The 15744-nt window shown below is 40.7% G+C and overlaps 1 protein-coding gene across 1 annotated transcript in view; it reads left to right on the plus strand.

Moving 5' to 3' along the window:
• Nucleotides 1-8832: 8832 nt before the first annotated feature.
• Nucleotides 8833-15744, plus strand: part of Cstf3 (cleavage stimulation factor subunit 3) — a 76597-nt gene continuing 69685 nt past the window's right edge. The window contains exon 1 of the mRNA XM_052183121.1: nt 8833-9065. Within this exon, the coding sequence (XP_052039081.1) occupies nt 9039-9065 (27 nt within the window). The 5' untranslated portion in view covers nt 8833-9038. The remainder of the gene's footprint in view (nt 9066-15744) is intronic.

Genomic DNA, 15744 nt, shown 5'->3' on the forward strand with positions numbered 1-15744 from the left:
CCTTTGTATAGACGCATGATCCTTGGCACCGATGATAGGGTTGGTTGAGGCTTATAGAGGATGCTGGGGCCATTCTTCATGTTGAGGCTGTGCCTGCTTCCTCGAGGTCCAGGGTGAATAAATTTTTTTTTTTGAAATAGTAAAATGATGATTTTTGTTTTGTTTTGTTTTTTTGCTCAGTTTACTGTATTGTTCTAGGGTTTTGAACTCCCCCAACCCTGCCCCAATGCTAGCAATTGAGCCCAGAACCTCTCATTTCCCAGACAAGCCCTCCAGCTCTGGGTTGTACCCAGTCTGATGTTTTCTTTAGTGTGTGGGGGGAGGGGTAGTTGAGACAGCATCTTTCTCTGTTTTCAGGCAGCCTCAAGCTCTGTTTTATTTTAGCCTCAGCCTCTCTATTCTCACACACCAATCTCTTAATTCTTTGGTTACAGGCTCGTGCCACCACAGCAGGCCCTGATTGTAGACGATCCGGGTTTAGTCCCCAGCGTCCACACAGCAGTTCATAATCCTTGATAACTGTAGTTTCTGAGGATCCAGTGCCTCTTCTGGACTCCTCAAGTACCAAACATACATGGAGCACATAATACATGCAAGCAAAGCAGTCATACACTCAAAAACACAAACAAACAAACAAACAAACAAACAGTTTCTTGCTTGGTATAGTGCCTACACCTTTAATCACAGTACTTGGGAGGCAGAGGCAGGGTAGATTAGTGTGAATTCTAGAATATCCTGGTCTATATAGGGAGTTCCAGGCCAGCCGGTAAGACCCACAGTGAGACTACATAGTGAGACTCATGGTCTAAATAAACAAATAGATAAATATAATTGATTATCTTGGTGTTTTTAAACAGTATCCAGACCTATTTTAACTTTAAAATATTTTAAATTCAAGTAAGAGAGTCAGATTAAATTTCAAGTATGAAAAAAATGTATTCAGTCAGCATTCTAAGTCAAGATAAGTCATTCTAGACAGTTCTATCAGTATACTGAGAATTCATTTCTTCAAAGAGCTACACATACTTTAAAAATAAAATCCCTGATATATCTGTGTCCCTCTTACACAGGCTTTTGAAATATTCACCCATCCCTCTACATAGCTGAAGTCATGTGCCTGTCAAGCTTTTCTCTGAAATAAATCAAAGTAAAAAAAGAAGTCAGAAATGGAAAGAATCAGCTGCACGGGTGCAGAGGTTGGCCATACCTGATATATTTAGAGCAAGTATTTGTAGCAAATGTGATTTATATTCATTTGTGATGATCAAGTGTAACTAGGCTTTTGTTTGCTTGTTTACTTGCTTGCTTGTTTTTGTTTTGTTTCTTTTCTTTTTGGTTTTATAGTCGTTTTGAGATAGGGTCTCTCCCTAGAAACCTGGCTGACCTCAAACGCTGGGATATCCCTTGACTTCTGACTCCTTAGTACTGGGATTAAAGATGTATGCCACCGCCTCCAGTTAACCAGATATTTTAACTGAGAAATAACACCCAAGTCTGTACTGCTACACCAGACACCAAGCTTATCACCATGCCCAGCAATGACTTTTTATTAGAATTCTGATTAAAATTTCTAATAGATTTTCTTTTTTCCTTCCTTTCATTTCTTTCTTTCTTTTGTTTTATTGTTGTTGTTTTCAGAAATAAAGTCTCATATATCGAATACTGGACTCACCTGTAACCAAGGTTGACCTTGGATTTCTGACCTTCATGCACCCTGTGTGCTGAGATTATATTTGGTACCATAATGCTAGCCTCCAAGTGAATTTGGGATAGATAATTAGATAGATAGATAGATAGATAGATAGATAGATAGATACGTAGATAGATATGTAGATAGCTATATAAACAGAAATATGTAGATATAGACATATAAATATATACATAGAGATATATCCATTTAGTCATTAGCTGTAAATTGTATTTGCTGCCATCTTGGGGATTCTCAGAACCATTGCAAGTGCCTTTTTCTTTCTGTTCTCTGACTTCTTTTCCCAAAAGTTCTCACTATATAATTCCAGACTGTCCTCAAAAATCTCAGATCTCCTTGGGGTCAGCTCCATGAGTTCTAGAATCTTTTTATAACAGTTACACTTAAGTCAGGACTTGTGGGTGCTGAGTTAGCACCAGTGGCAAAGTTATTAAGATAAATGTAGGGCTGAGAGTATAGCTCATTGACACGGGAGATGTTTACAGAAGAGATGCCTACATCCAATCCCAAACACTTCAAGAAATAAGTATGGATCCAGAAGACATTGTGTCTCACCATAGGAATGTTTAAGATGATCCTTTCTGCCAGTGATGGAGGCACATGCTTTTTTTTTTTGAAACAATTTATTTTATTTTATTTTTTTATTTACATTGCAAATGATTTCCCCTTTTCTGGGTCCCCACTCCCCGCAAGTCCCATAAGCCCTCTTCCCTCCCCCTACTCTTCCATCCACCCCTTCCCACTTCCCTGTTCTGGAATTCTCCTATACTCTTGCACTGAGTCTTTCCAGAACCAGGGGCCACTCCTCCATTCTTTTTGGACATCATTTAATATGTGGATTATGTCCCGGGTATTCAAAGTTTCTAGGCTAATATCCACTTATCAGTGAGTGCATACCATGATTGATTTTTTGAGACTGGGTTACCTCACTTAGTATGATGTTCTCCAGCTCCATCCATTTGTCTAAGAATTTCATGAATTCATTGTTTCTAATGGCTGAATAGTACTCCATTGTGTAAATATACCACATTTTTTGTATCCATTCCTCCGTTGAAGGACACCTAGGTTCTTTCCAGCTTCTGGCTACTACAAATAGAGCTGCTATGAACATAGTTGAGCATGCGTCCTTATTGCATGCTGAAGAATCCTCTGGGTATATGCCCAGTAGTGGTATAACAGGGTCCTCAGGAAGTGACATGCCCAGTTTTCTGAGGAACCGCCAGACTGATTTCCAAAGTGGTTGCACCATCTTGCAATCCCACCAGCAGTGGAGGAGTGTTCCTCTTTCTCCACATCTTCGCCAACACCTGCTGTCTCCTGAGTTTTTGACCTTAGCCATTCTGACTGGTGTGAGGTGAAATCTCAGGGTTGTTTTGATTTGCATTTCCCTAATGATTAATGATGTTGAACATTTCTTAAGGTGTTTCTCAGCTCTCCGAAGTTCTTCATGTGAAAATTCTTTGTTTAGCTCCGTACCCCACTTTTTAATGGGGTTATTTGGTTCTCTGGGTTCTACTTTCTTGAGTTCTTTGTATATATTAGATATTAGCCCTCTGTCGGATTTAGGGTTGGTGAAGATCCTTTCCCAGTCTGTTGGTTGACGTTTTGTCCTTTTGACGGTGTCCTTGAGGCACATACTTTTAATCCAACCACTTGGGAGGTAAAAGCAGGCAGATCCCTGAGTTTGAGGCCTAGTTCTAGTCTACAGAGAGAGTTCTAGGATGGCCAGGGCTACACGGAGAAACCCTGTTTTTAAAAGGTTTTTCAAACTAAAAGAGCAAGAAGAGGAGGAGGAGGAAGAGAAGGAGGAGGAAGAAGAGAAGAGAAGAGAAGAAAGAAGAAAGAAAGAAAGACTCTGCCTCCATAAGATGGTTTTGTATATTCTTAGCAAATGATGGGGGAGGGCCCAGCCCACTGTGGATGGGCCACCCCTGGGCTGATGGTCTCAGGCTCTATAAAAAAGCAGGGGAGGAAGCCAGTAAGCATCAATCCCCCATGGCCTCTGCATCACCTCTTGCCCTCAGATCTAGACCCTGTTTGTTCTTGTTCTGACTTCCTTTGATGACAACAGTGATCCAAAACATAAGCCAAATAAACTCTTTCCTCCCCAACTTGCTTTTTAGTCAGAGTGTTTCATCACAGCAATAGAAACCCTGACTAAGACAATCTTTTCAAGGTAACTGTAAAGTCAAGAAATTTCATCCCTGGGCTGAGCATGGTGGTACAGACTTTTAAACCTAACACTGGGGAGGCAGAGGCAGGTGGGTTTCTATGAATTCCAGGCCAGCCTGGTCTAACAACTGAGTTCCAGAACAGAACATTCGGGGCTACACAGAGAGATCCTGTCTCAAAAACCCAAAAGGTGAAAATTTTCATAAATGAAATGAAATTAAGCATAATTCCTGAGACTCGGTTGAATGCTGATTTGTAGAAACCTCCTTTAAACACATTTTGGGGGTTGAGAATGTAGCTCAGTAGCTAGTGCTCAGAAGTTGGTGAGCTTGATCCAGCACATATCCCCCAAATCACTGTCTAAAGAGATGTGAAAATGTGGAAGTTAACTAGATCATAATTGATGTCAGGAAATAACTGTAAGCTTTCTTGGATATGATAAATGGTCTTGTGAATGTGAAGGAAAATGTCCTTATTCTCAGAAGACACAAACTGGTTCATTTGGAGGGTGAATAGAATTTATTTTTAAACTATTTTACAAAAACAACAACAATAAAACAACAAAAAACCAAAACAACAACAACAACAACAAAAGCCCAAACCCCACAAACTGCCATATGTAGCAGCTCGCAGAGGCAGGAGGATCCTCACAAATTTGAAACTAATGCTGCTAAAATTCCTTCTAGGGGATAGATGGAGACACTGTGTGTAAGACCCTCTTAGGGTCCCAATTATAAACTGAGGACAAATACACCAATGTTCACCAGGTAGGGGCCAATGAATTTATTAGGTTTACCTAAGGAGCAATGGGACAGGGGTTAAGGAAGGGGTTAGGTGAATTTAAAGCACTCATACTGGAAAGGCTGCACCCATCAGGGATGACGACTACACAGATGGACGGACCCCTTTCTCTTCCTGTAGTCTCGGGTCCCTCTCTCAAGATCCAGAGGTTACATACAATTAGGACAGAATTGCATTTCAACTGTTTCATTCAACAGTTTGGGAGGAGTGGGAGGATACTCAGATAAGGGCCCCGAGACCCTTCCCAACTCTTCATCCAGCAAAGGTAAACAGTCAATGGATCCAGCTGTGATGACCTTTTGCAAGCAGGCCCAGGTGGTAGCTTGAAGGGTAGTCTCGTATTATACCACCCAAGGCTACATAGTGAGATCTTGTCTCAAAAAGTCACCAACCAACCCAAAACAAGGAAAGAACACCACAAATATGTCTGTAAATATATGCATATGACACAAACATGCCAAAAATGCTAATCTCCTCAAGTGGTAGGTCTTTCACCTATCTATCTATCTATCTAATCTATCGTGTGTATCTGTTTAGGTGAATGGATGGCTGCACATGTGCCATAGCTCAAATGTAGCGGTCAGAAGACCACTTGAAGGAGTTGGTTCCTTCCTTTCACCATATAGTTTCTGGCTAACTTGGAGCTTGCTCTGCAGACCAGATTGGTCTTGAACTCAGAGATTCATCTGCCTTTGCTTCCTGAATTCTTGGTTTAAAGGCATGTGTCACCTCTGCCTGGCACTAACTCTGCCTTTTAAATGCCAGGATTAAAGACTTGCACTACCATGCTCAGCTTTGCTTTAGGAATTGTTTCAAATAATATTCTTTCTAGGTTTTTCTATAAATATGCAGAGATGGATTTCAGGTAATCGGGTCTTTTAATAATGCAGACTACTTTCATTGAGGAGCCTTGTACTGGCTGGTTTATGTGTCAACTTGACACAGGCTGGAGTTATCACAGAGAAAAGAGTTTCAGTTGGGGAAGTGCCTCCATGAGATCCAACTGTGGGGCATTTTCTCAATTAGTGATCAGGTGGGGAGGGCCCCTTGTGGGTGATACCACCTTTGGGCTGGTGATCTTGGGTTCTATAAGAGAGCAGGCTGAGCAAGCCAGGGAAAGCAAGCCAGTAAGGAACATCCCTCCATGGCTTCTGCATTAGCTCCTGCTTCCTGACCTGCTTGAGTTCCAGTCCTGACTTCCTTTTGTGATGAACAGCAATGTGGAAGGTGTAAGCTCAATAAACCCTTTCCTCCCCAACTTGCTTCGTGGTCATGATGTTTGTGCAGGAATAGAAACCCTAAGACAAGCCTCAAATATCTTGATCCAGCAGCAACCCAGAGGAAATTCATTATTGATGTAGACTTTATAGGAGAGAGGTATCTGAGTTTAGCAGAGTAATGAAGGCACGAGTTAGGCTATAAGGAGTGGTGGGTTCTTTTTTTTCTTTCTTTTTTTATTGTTTTTTTTCTTATTCGATATATTTTTTATTTACATTTCAAATGATTTCCCCTTTTCTGGCCCCCCACTCCCTGAAAGTCACATAAGCCCCCTTCCCTCCTCCTGTTCTCCCACCCACCCCTTCCCACTTCCCTGTTCTGGTTTTGCCTTATACTGCTACACTGAGTCTTTCCAGAACCAGGGGCTGGAATGGTGGGTTCTTGTTGTCTAGAGCATCTGTGCTCTAACAGGCATAGTGGTATGCCTCTAGCCCCATTATTCTACAAGTGGAGTCAAGAGAATAAGAAGTTCAAGCTACCCGAGACTCTTGTCTCCAAAACAAATACAAAGTGCCAGTGAGGACTTGGTAAAGATGACTGCCATCAGCCTGACGACCTGAGTTTCATCCTAGGGACATTTATATTGAAAGGAGAGATCAGATCCCCATGGGTTGGCTGAACACACAAAAACAAATGATAAATGTAAAAGAATAAAATAAAACAGACAAAATCTGATGGGTGCTGGAGGCACATGCCTTTAGTCTCCGCACTTGGGAAGCAGATCTCTGTGAGATTGAGGCCAGCTTGGACTACATAAGGGAAACTGTCTCAAAACAAAAACAAAAAACAAAACAATAACAACAACAAAAGGACAATCCCCCCCCCCCCAAAATGTAACATAAAACCTAGAGAGAACATAAACCAGCCTGCCTCCATTTTAGACTTGAAAGCCATCTTACAGTAAAGACAAACTATTCCTGTTTATGATCGAATCTCTGTTTCTCATGGATTGGGCTATGTCTCACCTATCATCTTAACTACTAACAGCTCTATATGGACTATTCCACGAAGCAGCAACCCCGCCTTTGTTTCAGTAGTTCTGTTCACCTGGCAACCACATCTTTGTTTCAGAAGTGTATTGTGCTCACCTGCTGCTGCACCTGCCTTCTTGTGACTACCTTGTTAGGACCGCCTGGCAGCTTGGTTTCAGGTTGTTAAGACCAACTTGTTATGCTTATACTGTGCTTCTGTGGCCTCTCCTATTTGTCTGCAAAATCCTCCATCTGGCAACCCTCTACCCCTGGACGACAAAAGCCTGCATCTTCCCCACATCCAAGGCTGATCTCTTGGATCCAGCCCTTAGAGACAGTCTGTGTGTATGAATTAAAAAACAAAACAACAAAAAAACTTGCTTTAATTTGGTCATGATTTGGGTTGGTGGTCTTTCTCCTTGCATCTGCGGCATTAACAATAACCTCTTTAAATATTTTGGTGAACACACACATGCACACGTATACACACAAGCTATTTTATATTTTGTACATTTTTGGCTTAATTTCGTGGATATCTTTAGTATTATATATTTATCTTGTGCCTGTGTGTTTGTGAGTGCAGAAGTTTACATGCCATAGCGCATGTGTAGAGGCCAAAGAATAACTTTCTGGAGTTGGTTCTATCCTGTCAACTCATTGGATGCCAGGATCAAACTCATCACGGCAAGCACCTTCACTCTTTGAACCATCCTGGCTTATTGTGGATATTTTTCTAAGTCAGTTACATCAACAACAGTTTAAAAGATTGACACCCATTGTGGGAGACTTCTGAAATATTCAGACTCCATTATCAAATATTGCAGTGCGTGCGCCGCCACCACCGCTCAGCAACCTCTTAATTACTCTTAAGCCAAACAAGAGCTTTTACTTTTGAGTTAAATCGCAGCTGCTGTTGCTATTCCTTTCTTTACCCAAGGAAACAGAGACGCAGATAATGCAAATTGCCCAGGTTACTCCTCTAATGAGGTGAGAAGTCTGGATGCAAAGCAACATTCGTTCCGCACTATCACCGCAATTTTTTTTTAATTCGGTATATTCTTTATTTACATTTCAAATGATTTCCCCTTTTCTGGCTCCCCACTCCCCAAAAGTCCTATAAGCCCTCTTTCCTCCCCCTGTTCCCCTATCTACTCCTTCCCACTTCCCTGTTCTGGTATTGCCCTTTACTGCTGCACTGAGTCTTTCCAGAACCAGGGGCCACTCCTCCGTTCTTCTTAGACACCATTTAATATGTGGATTATGTCTTGGCTATTCAAAGTTTCTAGGCTAATATCCACTTATCAGTGAGTGCATACCATGATTGATCTTTTGAGACTGGGTTACCTCACTTAGTATGATGTTCTCCAGCCCCATCCATTTGTCTAAGAATTTCATGAATTCATTGTTTCTAATGGCTGAATAGTACTCCATTGCGTACTATCATCGCAATTTTTCGGGCAAAAAATCGTGGTGAGACGCTGAACTAAAATCCCGGGTCTGACAGTGAACGGCGACAGCAAAAGTTAGTACAGTCTTGATTTGTTCCTCTCAGAACGCTTTAGTAGATTCCTTATCCCCTAAACTTAAGAGGTATTCAACTGAGTCTCAACTTTGTTCCCTAAAATGGTCAGTTTGCCTGTACTGCGCGGATTGGCAGTCAGGCTTCAAAAGGGAGGAGCTCCGCTCTGCAAGTCAATAATTAAATTCTAAGAAGCGCGGGAGCTCCCAGGCCAATAGGCTGGATCTTTCCGCCGTCCTCAGAAATCTGGACAGCGGCGTCATCACTTCCGGGAGTGACGTTAGCTCACGCACTGAGCCCGCCCCCTGGGAGCGCTCTGCGCCTGTGCACCTCCAATAATCCGGGAGTTGAGCCTCAGCCCCGCCCATTGTCCCGGAAGTGAATACGGAAGCGTCTCACACCCCCTCAGCCGGCTGGGGCGCAGCCATTTTAATTCATATCTGAGTGGGCGGTGGCGATTTTTGCGGTGGCTTTGGCTGTAAGGGACAGGGGGTAGCGTTCCTGGTTTTGGTGGGGTTGTCTTTAGTTTAATTTCTCCTTTCTAGCTTCCCATTGCCGGCTTGTGTATTCGTTGTAATCCCCTGAGGCCATGTCAGGAGACGCAGCCGCGGAGCAGGTGAGAATCGGGAGCGGTGGGGCCTCGTGGCGACCTCGTCTCTCCCCAGCTCCGTGGGTGCGAGCACTCCAGCCCTGTTCGCGTGAGGAAGGGCCCCGGAGAAGTAGTGAACCCGGGAGTCGGGAGCACATCCCCTGAGGACCCCCAGAGTCTGGCTTTTTTGTGGCTTTCATACGAATAAATATTTGACTTAGACAATAGCTGAGACGTTGCTTCGTCCCGCTCCTTGCAGTTCTTCGGTCGGGACGGTTTATTTCATACCATTTTAGTGTTCCGGTAGTATCAGATTATTTTAACGTGTATCTGCGTTGGGAGTAGTATTTCCCTCTTCTGCTCCCCAGTCCGCTGACCCCAGAAATAAAAACGAAACTAATCTGGAAAATTCGGCCCCCAGAGAGCGAAGCAGCAGTCCAGAAGTAGAGCTATTCCGAGCTTTGGGGGAATTTCGTGAACTCGCTCTCTCTCTTGTCTAGGAACACTTTATTTTTGCTTTTACGACCACGCAAACATTGCAGAATTTGGTAAAGTGGAAACTGGAAATGTGCTTTAGTCACCATCTGTTTGAATGGTTAGATATGAATGATATCTAAGTATTTTACAAGTCGGATATTTAGATATGAGATCTCACCCTTTTACTGTTTGCTTGTTTTGGGTTTTACTGTGTAGCCCTGACTAGGCAGGACCTTCTGACAGGCTTGCTTCCTTGGCCTCCAGTGCTAGGGTTATCTGGGAATACTTGCCTGCATCTCCATGTTGGGTTCTTTTGTAGGCTAGGGTTTGCCTTTTATTGTAACAAAACAAAACTGACTTTATGAAAAATGTGTGTTTTGATCTTGATCCTAGTATATTTAGTTTTAAAAGTAAGGTGGTCCTCCAAAGTCCTAAATTTCTTATTGCTATAGCAATGAAATACGCTCGTTTTTTTTCTTTCTTTCTTTTCTTTTCTTTTCTCCCAAATCCCCAGGTTATAAAGTAGAAATTATTGGAGGTTGACAGGTGAGGTAAAATAGTGTGTTAATGGTGTAGGTAAATTAGAACCTAATTACTTTGGGCAGAGTGATCGAAACACCAATTCCATTCGAAGTCTTGGCAGTGCGTTTGCATTTTATCTAAAGTCAGGGTGCCCTCGAATGTAGTGTCTTTGAACTATTTTACTAAAACTGTTTCTCTTCTTCTGCTCTTACCGGGGTGGCATTTTTATTTTCTGAAGATGGAGTGGTGTTGAGGTTTCATTGGATGTGTGTGAAATTCATTGTTTTATATAAATTTGTAAAGACAGAAATATTGCCATGGTTTTGTTTTAGAACTTTTTTTTTGTTATGGGTCATCGTGTACCACCCCAGCTAGAGATTGAACCTTGGGGCCTTGAGCATGCAGGGAAGCAATCAACCGCTGAGTTAAAAACCTTATTAACACAGGGTGTGATGTTTCTATGAAAACTGTGATGAGACCTTATAAACCTCATTCTCCAGGACACTATGTAGTCCTGGCTGGCATGGAACTTGCTATGTAGACCAGGCTGGCTTTGAATTAATGGAGGTAGCGAAACTCTGCCTTGTTGAGTGCTAGGAGTAAAGATGTACACCACCACACCTAGACTTTTAGGAGTATTCTGTTAACTCAGGCAGGCCTTGAACTCATTGCAATTTTTCAGCCTCAGCATAGTAACAGGCATTCCTCCTTTGCATTTTATTGCACAGTTTACAACAAAAGTTGAAGGAAAAACTCATGAACATCCATTATAATTTTCTCCAAATCCAGCAATGGTTACAGGTTTTGTCATATATGTAGTGATATATATAATTATATGGAATTGCATATATGTGTTTACACACATATTTCTTGTGTGTGGTGCTGTGGCTTAAAAGCTAGGATCTTCCTCATATTAGGCAAGCTCTACTATTGATGTATACCTCTAAATATTTTCTTTCTCCATACACATTTCTTTGAAAGTTGACATATCACATTTTAGTCCAAACTATTTCAACATTCTTTTATATAATGACATTAATGCTTTTATGTAACTACCACACTATTATCCCACTCAAAATCTAGTAATACTTTATTTGAGGGGCAGAAGGGGATTATTGTTTGTTTCATTGTCTAACAGCTCTGGCTGTTCAGGAACTCCATTGTAGATCAGGCTGACCTCCAGCTCATAGAGCCTGCCTGTGCTTCCCGAGTGCTGGGATTAAAGGCATATGGAGCCCCGCTGGCTTCTGTATTATTTTTTGAAATAGAGTGTTATACAAGTTTGAGGGCAGACTGGCCCAGTCTGTAGCTGATAATGACCTTGAACTTCTGCCTCCCAAGTACTGGGATCATAGGTTCTTTCCAGTTCACGTGGCTCAATAATGATGTGTTTGTAACATGTCCATATTCAGGTCATAACGATGTGTTTGTAACATGTCCATATTCAGATCATAATGATGTGTTTGTAACATGTCCATATTCAGATTTGTCATTGACTCAAGAATGTGATTTATAAGCTGGGCGGTGGTGGTGCACGCCTGTAATCCCAGTACTCTGGGAGGCAGAGGCAGGCGGATTTCTGAGTTCGAGGACTGCCTGGTCTACAGAATGAGTTCCAGGACAGCCAGGGCTATACAGAGAAACCCTGTCTCCAAAAAAAAAAATGTGATTTCTAGGGCTGTGGATCTTGCTCAGTTGGAAAGAGTGCTTCTGTAGCACGCACGGTGCTCTGGAATCCAACCCAGAGTAGTTTCTAAGCACTGATTAAGCCAGGCTTTGCGGCAAAAGACCAGTAATACCAGTACTTGGGAAGTTAGAGGCAAGATGATCATAAGTTTGGAGTCATTGTTGGCAGTATGAGCTGTAAGAGACTTTGTCTCAAAAACAAGACAAAACTAAAACCAACCAAACATCAAAATATAATCTAGGTAAAACACTGAATCCTTTATATATTTGCTTAGCTCATAAACAGCCTGTTAGACTGTACTTTCTCACCTATGTTGTCTGTTTGAAAAGACAGTTATTTTATCATTTTGAGATTTTGGGGAATTTTTGATGGTTCTATTTAATATATCTTTTACTGTATTTCTCAGAGAATTTATAGTTAGGTCTATTCTCAATCTTGGTAGTTCTGAAGTTAAATATCTTGGATAGAATATAGTACAAGTCTTTTAAATACTCTTGTAAATGGATGTATGTGGGAGAGCGTGAGTGTGTATATGAGGGTTTGTGTGCTTAGACTTGTGGAAGTCAGAGGATGACCTTTGAAAGGAGGTTTTCTCTTTCCACTCTGTAGGTTCTGGAGATTGAACTAAGGCTTGGTGACAGTCACCTTTCCCTTCAGGTTTTCTGCTGGCACAAAAGTTCAGCTATGTGTGGTAGCATATTTCTGTGTTCCCAGGACTCAGGTTAAAACAGAGAGGGGTAGGAGACCATTGTGGACCATGGAGGCCCATGGATTCTGATCCCCCCGGAGCTGGATACAGATAGTTATAAGCCAGTGTAGATGCTAGGAACCAAACTTGGCCATCTGGAAGGGCAGTTATTTACTCTTTAACTGATGAGTCTTCTCTCTAACCCCATTTTAAAAATGAAATTCTGTCTATAAATCAAACAAAAACAAGGTAGCACTTTTTGCTGATTATTCCACTGCCAATGTTAGATAATGCTTGTTTACTTGGTTGGTGTGATGATTGCCAGATAGATGTCTTCACTGGACTGTTTTCCCCAGTTAGTAATCTGTGTTGATACTGTCCTCAATAACTATCAGTTGACAAATGTGGAGTAGTTGGTTATTAATTGTAGGTAACAAATAGTTGGCTTATTTATTTATTGAGACAGTGTCACTAAATAGCCCTGTCAGTGTAAGAAACTTTTATGTAAACCAGGCTGTCTGAAACTTGGTACCTCCTCCTGCCTCTGCCTCCTGGGTGCTAGGTTTAGAGGGGTATGTGCTACCTGGCTTTTTTTTTTTTTTTCCAAATGTGTGTTTGAGTGGTTTTCATGTTTGTATATGTACCATGTATACTCAAGGACCTTAGAAGGGGCTTTTGATCCCCTAGAAATTGAGTTACAATTGTGAACTACCATCTGGGTGTTGGGAACTGAACCTGGGTCCTTTGCAAGAGGTCTTAACCACTGAGTCATACTCCAGCCTCTCAGGCCCACTGCAGATTTTACGTAGGGAAAAAAAAAGAAAGAAAACGTGTAAAGTGTAGTCTATTTATCATAGAGCTCTTCCTCTGCCCTCATTGCATTGAAGTAAATCTCAGTTGCTGTGTTACTTGACTTTAGCTAAAGTAGTAATTACATGATACTTTAAAAGTGTGATGGGTTTTAAAATGTGAATTGGCTGTACAGTTCTTGGTGTTTAAAACAATGGCCAATGGAAATCTGGAGAAATTAAATATTAAAATGGCCTCGTATGACTGGAAGGATGGCTCCCTGGGTAAGAGGACTCTATAATTTAGAGGGCTGGAGTTCAGTTCTTAGTGCTCACATAAGGAGGCTCACAAATACTTGCAACTCCAGTCTCAGGGGATCTAGTGTTCTCTCAGGCCTCCTGGGCACATGTATATAAATGAAAACTTTTTTTTTTTAAGTGACCCTTAATTTAGGTGAGAAAACCTAAATAGAACTGAAGACTACTAAGAGACAAGCATGGTGGTACACACCAGTGATCCCAGCATTGAAGAGACTGAAGGAGGATCTTGGGGTGGAGGCTAGTCTGAACTATATAGCAAGTCTTTCTTAGGAAAAAAAGAAAGGAAAGAAAGAATAAGAAAAAGCATTGTGACTGTTCTGATTTTTTTGAGGTGTGTGTGTGTGTGTGTGTGTGTGTGTGTGTGTGTGTGTGTGTTAGTATAAACCAAGCTGATTTGGAACTTGTGGTGGGACTCCTGCCTTTGCTAGTCTTTTTCAACCAGAGGAGTCATGTATCAGTATTTTTCTGCTAGTGAAAAATATTTTGCGGAGGCCAGAGGAAACAGGAAAAATATGTGTAATGTGGTACACTTCTTAATGAGAAGAAAGTTGAAAAATCTTTACAGTATTATCTGAAACCTAGTTAATTTTGTTAGTACTTTTTTTAAAGGAACAGTATTATTAAATAATGTAAAAGTCAGGATGGATGTGAGGGGAGAAGATTGGGAAGAAAGCAGGATATTGAAATATGTTGGACAGTGTAGTTTTTGAACCCAGTTATTTTTATATGTTTAATAAAATTTCCCCCATTGTAACCTTTTCTGTGTTCCTTCAGTTTTAAATGATATTTGGTATAAGACAATTTTGAGTAGGTAAATTAGTTTGATTTTAATATTTCTTAGCAAAACCAGACTTACTTTATTTGGCAATAATTGTTCCTAAAGGTACTAGATCTGTCCTTTGTTCTGTTTGTTGTTGTTGTTTGGTTGGTTTTTTTTTTTTTTTATCCTTTCCTTTTTAGAATTACAGCAAAAAGGAACTTAGTAGAGATTGTGTTTGCTATTTCTGGATATAAAGGAATGTATATATATCCAGGTAGAATGGCAAAAATCAGTATTCAGGTGTTTTTATGGTTGCTAAAAACCAGTTCATTGTTTTAAGCTTTTTTTACTGTATCCCATATCTGCTTTCTTCTTAAAACTGAACCCAGTTATAAATTTGGGTCATTTTGTTTGGGCAGTTGGCAGTTGTATGGGAAAAACTCTAAAAGGGGATCGGTGAGGTTTTACTTTTTATTTGATTTATTTAGTTATAGGGTGTCCTTATAGTCGAGGCTGGCCTGGAACTCTTGGGCATTGAGTACTGGATTTTCAAGTATATGCTACCTTATCCGGCTTTTTAAGCTATTTTTAATTTGATTGAGAATTTAATTCTGTAAATATTGAATAAAATTAGAGCGACAAAATGAATGTTCTTTATTTTTCTAATGTTCCACTAAATCTAGTGAACTAGTAGCTTGGCTACTTTTGATTAAAAGAGCTTTGATAGTCAAATTCCAAAAGGTTAAGCTTTTGCTTTTTTTGTTTGTCTGTGTTTTTCCTTCTTTTGTTGTTAACTGGTTCTTTGGCAGCTCTGGCTGGCCTTGAACTCCATCTTCCAACTGCTAGGGATTCTAGGCATGTTCTCAGCTCAAAGGTTTATTTTTCCATGGGTAACCTTCAGTTTTAGTCTCCCAGATTACAGGTTTGTGCTAGCACCAAGCTAGACGTTTTCTTCTGTGTTTTGTTAGTATTGAGGATTGAACTTTGGACATCATGCTTGCTAGTCAAATGCTTTACCCATCCCTAGCCCATGGGTTTTCTTAAAGGTGATTTTCTTGATTGCTCCACATGCTCTACATCCCAAGCCCTTTGTATTAATTTGTATTTCCTTTCTAGGGGATGAAATGAATATGATTAATATTTCAACCAACATCTTACTCTTTTTTTTAAAGTTTTTAAATTGAATATGATTTTTGTTTTTTGGAAAATTGGAGGGATTATTGCTGTATAAGACCACATACATACTGCTTTTCCTTGAACACAGTTCATTTATATTAGCAAAGGAACATAGATCCAAACTAGCATCTAATTTTAAATGTGACACCTGTCCTGTAATATACTTTATTCATTCAGTATGCTCAATTTAGTTTGTACTTACACTAAGAAAGTTATAGAATATTGCTCTGACCTATTCTTATTTTTTTTTTTATCGTTTATTTATTTTAGTTTTGTGAGGCATGTTT

Source organism: Apodemus sylvaticus, chromosome 5 (assembly GCF_947179515.1).
Source record: "Apodemus sylvaticus chromosome 5, mApoSyl1.1, whole genome shotgun sequence".
NCBI lineage: Eukaryota > Metazoa > Chordata > Mammalia > Rodentia > Muridae > Apodemus > Apodemus sylvaticus.